Source organism: Nerophis ophidion, linkage group LG03 (genome assembly GCF_033978795.1).
Source record: "Nerophis ophidion isolate RoL-2023_Sa linkage group LG03, RoL_Noph_v1.0, whole genome shotgun sequence".
NCBI classification, from domain to species: Eukaryota; Metazoa; Chordata; class Actinopteri; order Syngnathiformes; family Syngnathidae; genus Nerophis; species Nerophis ophidion.
In genome coordinates, this window is record NC_084613.1 from 39,614,890 (window position 1) to 39,622,108 (window position 7,219).

General features: G+C 36.4%; 1 protein-coding gene across 2 annotated transcripts in view; it reads left to right on the plus strand.

The window, feature by feature from the left end:
- fsip1 (fibrous sheath interacting protein 1) overlaps positions 1 to 6,938 on the plus strand; it is a 121,271-nt gene extending 114,333 nt beyond the window's left edge. For both annotated transcript variants that reach the window (XM_061895139.1, XM_061895138.1), the window contains exon 10: positions 5,788 to 6,938. In XM_061895139.1, coding sequence (XP_061751123.1) covers positions 5,788 to 5,865 — 78 coding nt within the window. In that variant the 3' untranslated portion in view covers positions 5,866 to 6,938. The remainder of the gene's footprint in view (positions 1 to 5,787) is intronic.
- Positions 6,939 to 7,219: the final 281 nt, after the last annotated feature.

Consider the following 7,219-nt stretch of genomic DNA (forward strand, 5'->3'; position numbering starts at 1 on the left):
TGGCTCACCTGCACTGGCTTCCTGTGCACTTAAGATGTGACTTTAAGGTTTTACTACTTACGTATAAAATACTACACGGTCTAGCTCCAGCCTATCTTGCCGATTGTATTGTACCGTATGTCCCGGCAAGAAATCTGTGTTCAAAAGACTCCGGCTTATTAGTGATTCCTAGAGCTCAAAAAAAGTCTGCGGGCTATAGAGCGTTTTCCGTTCGGGCTCCAGTACTCTGGAATGCCCTCCCGGTAACAGTTCGAGATGCTACCTCAGTAGAAGCATTTAAGTCTCATCTTAAAACTCATCTGTATACTCTAGCCTTTAAATAGACCTCCTTTTTAGACCAGTTGATCTGCCGCTTCTTTTCTTTCTCCTATGTCCCCCCCTCCCTTGTGGAGGGGGTCCGGTCCGATGACCATGGATGAAGTACTGACTGTCCAGAGTCGAGACCCAGGATGGACCGCTCGTCGGGACCCAGGATGGACCGCTCACCTGTATCGGTTGGGGACATACATCTCTACGCTGCTGATCCGCTTGAGATGGTTTCCTGTGGACGGGACTCTCACTGCTGTCTTGGAGCCACTATGGATTGAACTTTCACAGTATCATGTTAGACCCGCTCGACATCCATTGCTTTCGGTCCCCTAGAGGGGGGGGGTTGCCCACATCTGAGGTCCTCTCCAAGGTTTCTCATAGTCAGCATTGTCACTGGCGTCCCACTGAATGTGAATTCTCCCTGCCCCCTGGGTGTGAGTTTTCCTTGCCCTTTTGTGGGTTCTTCCGAGGATGTTGTAGTCGTAATGATTTGTGCAGTCCTTTGAGACATTTGTGATTTGGGGCTATATAAATAAACATTGATTGATTGATTGATTGATACATAGGAATAAGAACAACACTAAGGAGGTGTGGGGAATACTTAACACTATTAAAGGCAAATCAAAAAATAACTCGTATCCTAGCTATTTCACTTATAACAACCAAGATAATTATAATATGAATAATGTTGTGGAGAGTTTTAACAGTTTCTTTGTAAATGTCGGATCAGAATTGGCAGTCAAAATCCCTGATTATAGCAGCAATGAAATGGAGTCACTGATTGAAATGAATCCAATGAGTATGTTTCTGTTGGGAGTAACTGAAGAGGAAATAATAGATGTTGTTAATAATTGCAAAAATAAAACATCTGCTGATTGTTTTGACATGGATGTGACACTTGTGAAAAAAACCATACATTCCATCACCAAACCACTAACTTATATATTTAACCTGTCCTTCCAAACAGGACAATTTCCTAATAAAATGAAAATGGCAAAGGTAATGCCAATATTTAAAAATGGGAACAAACACATCTTCACAAACTACCGACCTGTCTTTTTGCTCCCGCAGTTTTCCAAAATCTTAGAGGAATTATATAACACTAGATTAGAGAAATGTATAGATAAACATAAGATAATTAATGAAAGTCAATACGGTTTTAGGACAGCAAAGTCAAAATCTATGGCAATAATTGATGCAGTAGAAGAGATAACCAATAGCTTAGATAGTAAGAAATATGCAGCTGGAATTTACATGGATCTGAGTAAAGCATTTGACACCTTTAATCATCAAATATTACTCAAAAAATTATACAGATATGGAATAAGGGGAGTAGCTTTGACTTGGATAAGGAGCTATTTAACACAAAGACAGCAGTTTGTGAAGATGGGCGAGTTTACATCTGGGCATTTGGACATTCCTTGTGGGGTTCCACAGGGATCCGTTCTTGGTCCCAAGTTATTTAACTTATATATTAATGACATATTTAGAGTATCAAATGTATTAAAATTTGTCATATTCGCAGACGACACAAATATTTTCGATTCTAACGATAATTATACAAATTTTGTATCAACCCTAAATAATGAACTTGCAAAATTAAAAACATGGTTAGATATAAACAAATTATCCCTTAATTTAAAGAAAACAAAAGTTATGTTATTCGGCTATTCCAATCTAGGACCAGCAATAAATATAGATGGCGTGATTCTAGAAACGGTGTCAGAAATTAAATTCTTAGGAGTCACTATTGATAATAAATTAAGCTGGAAACCACACATAAGACATATACAAAGCAAAATCTCCAAAACCATCTCTATTATCAATAAATCCAAATTCTTCTTAAATTACACAGCTCTGCATTTATTATATTGTTCATTGGTCTTGCCATATCTAAATTACTGCATAGAAATCTGGGGCAACAACTACAAAACTTCACTACATCCCCTGGTTACACTCCAAAAATGTGCAATAAGAATTCTACACAAGGTGGGATATTGTGACCACACAAATATTTTATTTTTACAATCTAAATTATTAAAACTGCCTGATCTAGTTGATTTTAATACAGCTCAATTACTATTTAAAGCAAACAAAAAGGTTCTACCTACCAATATTCAAATACATTTCAAACACAGAGAAGGAGTTCATAATCTAAGGGGGTGTAGTATCTTTACTATTCCAACAGTAAGAACTACGAGGAAAAGTTTGTGTGTGTCTGTGGAGTGAAACTTTGGAACGGATTGGATGTGGGGCTCAAGCAATGTCCAAATGTCCATCTGTTCAAAACAAGATACAAAAAAATGGTATGGGCAATGTATATGAATGTGAACATGGATGCCTAAGTGTTAAACTCCATCACTGGCTAATAATGATTATTATTATTATTATTGTTGTTGTTGTTATTATCATCGTCATCATCTTCATTATTTTATATGTATTATTGTCATCATTTATTGTCATTGCTATTGCTATTGTTCATATTGTTATTATTATTGTTATCATTATCATTATTATTATTGTTTAGTCATTGTTGATATTATCATTATTATTACTTCTATGACATCACCCAACTAGTTAAACTATATGAATTAGTATCAATAAGAGGAATACATTGTAGTGTGTGTGTGTGTGTGTGTGTGTGTGTGTGTACAAACAATCCTATATGCAGTTTGAGTAATACTAATATTCTGCAAATGTGTAAACAAATATGAATTCTGACTAAAGAATTGGTGCCGATGGAAACTAAGAAAAGGGATTTGGGTACACTATCTGGAGTACAGGGCAGGCGAGTGGGGGATCTTCTGTTCGTGGATAACTCCTCTGGCAGGGGGATCCCCTCGTCTCTTTTAATGCACAGCATAGGACACATACCAAGAGTGGTCCTCGGGTCCTGTTGATCAGTGGCAGTAGTTCCACAGCCACAGATCCACTTTTAACCACTAATATCACAGTCAAAATGAAAGCTTGTTTCCATAGGCACCATAAACTGTTAATAATGTTTAGACAAAAGTGTATATTATATATACTATTATATATATAGTATTTATATAGGTGTGTGCGTGTGTGTGTGTGTGTGTGTGTGTGTGTGTGTGTGTGTGTATGTGTGTGTGTGTGTGTGTGTGTGTGTATGATGGACATATGTGTATTTTGGGTATATGCATTTGTGTATGTATGTGTATATGTGTATGTATGTATGTGTGTATATGTGTATATATATATATATATGTATATATATATATATATATATATATATATATATATATATATATATATATATATATATATAAATTGTATGTATGTGTGTGTATATATGTGTGTGTACATATGTATATATGTAAGTGTGTGTGAATTTAAATGTATTATATATAGATAATATATAGCATCTACGCAGCAACCACTGAACTGAATTATATTATATATATATTATTGTATTATATATTGTATATGTATAGGGGTGGGACCTAATAAGTTTACTTCTTCCCGCTCCCTTTTGAGCCAATCTTGACATCTACAAAAGATTAGTCACATGTAATGTTTTCTATGTAGGTGTAAAAACGTGTTTACATATTTCTTTTGAATTTTATGTCATTCTCTTATTTTGTTTGCATAGCTCAAAATAAACCATTCATTCATTCATTCATTCATTCATTCATTCATTCATTTATTCTGATTAAACAGAATGATTATTGAAATGGCGTGCTGTAGGCTGCCCACAATAAAAGGCCAATCTGGAATGTGCAATCGCTGGGTATTGGCAGGAAGTGCAACACTGTCGAATATGCCGATCCACAGCATCTCAAACATGCTGAATGGGTGACATGTCCGGTGAGAACTGGAATGATTTCAGCTTCCAGGAACTGTGTACAAATCCTTGCAACATGTGGTCGTGCATTGTCATGCTGCAACATTAGGTGATGGTTGCAGGTAAATGGCACAACGATGGGTCTCAGAATCTCGTCATGGTATCTCTGTGCACTCAAAATTCAGAGTGTATTTTTATTGTGGGAAGCCTAAGGCACACCTGTGCAATAATCATACTGTTTAATCAGCATCTTGATATGCCACACCTGTGAGGTGGAATGGATTATCTTGGCAAAGTAGAAATGCTCATTAACACAGATTTAGACAGATATGTGGACAATATTTGAGAGGAATAGGTCTTTTATGCATATAGTAAAAGTTTTAGATATTTGAGTTCAAGTCATTAAAAATTGGAGCAAAAACGAAAGTCTTGCTTTTATATTTTTGTTCAGTGTAATTAAAGTGAGTGGCTGGACAGGACACGTTAAAACATATATATTCAAACACAGTGTTACTGTGTAATGTTACAGTGGCCAAAATACTAAATATACTTGTTTAAAAACTTGTTGTGAGTTCAAACCCCGGCCGAGTCATACCAAAGACTATAAAAAATGGGACCCATTACCTCCCCGCTTGGATCTCAGCATCAAGGGTTGGAATTGGGGGTTAAATCACCAAAAATGATTCCCGGGCGCGGCCACTGCTGCTGCCCACTGCTGCTGCCCACTGCTGCTGCCCACTGCTGCTGCCCACTGCTCCCCTCACTTCCCAAGGGGTGAACGAGTGTAATGGGTCAAATGCAGAGAATAATTTTGCCACACCTAGTGTGTGTGTGACAATCATTGGTACTTTAACTTTAACTTTTTACTAAACTACAACAGTTTAATGTTGGTCATTATGGTAGAACTCGGAAAAACACGTTTTTTCTGAGGAGGTACTTTGTGAAAAAAGTTTGAGAATGACTGAGCTAGCTAAGTAAGTACATTATCCAACTAACTCACAAACTGACATGTGGACAGTAAACTAACTTTAGTAACTAACTTGCTAATTTGCTAACTAAGTAAAATACCTAACTCACAAACTAACTTATGAACAGTAAACTAACTACACTAACTAACACACACTATCTAAGTACAATAACAAACTGACAATAAACTTGAAAAACTAATGTACAGGCTTTAAACTTGTGGACCTGCTTGAAGTGAGTACAGTAAGTACAGTACAAGTAAACTGGAAGTCTGCCTTCGTTAAAGTACACATGCTTAGATTATAACAGGAGGTCTACTGTCCTCGTGTGGAATGTGATTTTCAGTAGAAAAAACAAAAACGAGTATTGAATCCAATTGGAGGTTCTTTCCTTGGACAGTGAAACACAACAGTATTTCTGTGCCATACATTACTACAAAATAAACCACCTCTGTTTATCAAGCGACATTTTGCAGTGATTAGTCAAAACCTGAGCACGTGCCTGGTAAAGAATGTTTGTAAAGCGACAGCGTTTAGAGAGGATTATGGAAGATGGAAAATATTGTCTGTCAATGTTATAATTAGGAACAGACATGCATTATTGTATGTGTCTTGAGTGGCTGGAAGTCTGGCTGGTGCAGAACTCATACGCACAAAGGCTGAAACATATGAGCTGATGCAGTGTCTTGTACTTGTGTCTTCTTGCAGAGCGAGTCAGAGGCCCTCAGTGAGCAGCAGTTACTGAGCCTGCTGGATGCTTGTGAGCTGACAGAGCCAGGACCTTGAGACGCACACATGGACCTCCTGCATGCCAGGTCCTGCTGTCAAGAAGGCCATCAAATGATGTGCCATCGCTGAGATCACTCTTCCTGCCTTCTAAGTCTGAAGCAAGTCTAGCGAATGTACATGCATTTCATTGTCACAAGATGTAATTTTAGCTCGTATAACCACCGATAATTCACTGCCTTTTGGCCACCAATGTGGAGACGTATAAATAAGTAGTACATGCATGAAACTGATACAGCCAAGGAGCATCCCATCTTCGGCAGTACCCTTTAAGTACCGGCACATATCTTTATCTAACAGAAATACAAATGTATATAAATATGTATATAAAAAAAAAAAAAATTGTTTGTGTATTAATGCTGCTAATTTAGCATGGGGAAGAAAAGCAGTACTTTGTGCTTATAAATATCCTGGACGTCATTAAACCTAATTATTACAGCTGCAGAGTGTTTTTATAGCAGTCCAACTGTGGTAGTATGTGCATTTACACTCCATTAGTAATGGTTAATTTCAATACAGAGCAGTGACTCAATCTCAAAATGTGTTTCGTAATTTTTATAGTTCTCTTTTTGAAGAACCCTATAAGATGCACCGAATTATAAGGTTCATTAAAAGGGTCTTTATTATTTATTATTTCTTGTTTTTGTTGTGGTCTACACCAGTGGTTCTCAACCTTTTTTCAGTGATGTACCCTCTGTGAAATTTCTTTTAATTCAAGTACCCCCTAATCAGAGCAAAGCATATTTGGTTGAAAAAAAAGAGATAAAGAAGTAAAATACTTCTTTATCTAACTATGTCATCAGTTTCTGATTTATTAAATTGTATACTGTAACAGTGCAAAATATTGCTCATTTGTAGTGGTCTTTCTTGAACTATTTGGAAAAAAAGATATAGAAATAAATACAAACTTGTTAAATAAAGATTTCTACACATAGAAGTAATCATCAACTTAAAGTGCCCTCTTTGGGGATTGTAGTAGAGATCCATCCGGATTCATCAACTTAATTCTAAACATTTCACAAAAAAATAAATCTTTAACATCAATATTTATGGAACATGTCCACAAAATATCAGTCAACACAGAATATTGCATTGTTGCATTTCTTTTCACAGTTTATGAACTTACATTCATATTTTGTTGAAGTATATATTTATAAGGGATTTTTGAATTGTTGCTATTTTTAGAATATTTAAAAAAAATCTCACTACCCCTTGGCCTACCTTCAAGTACCCCCATTTGAGAACCACTGGTCTACACAACATGTAATGGTGGTTCTTTGGTCAAAATGTTGCATACATTTTGTTTTACAGACCATCAAGCTGTTTTTTGACCATCTCGTCATGATGCGGTCTT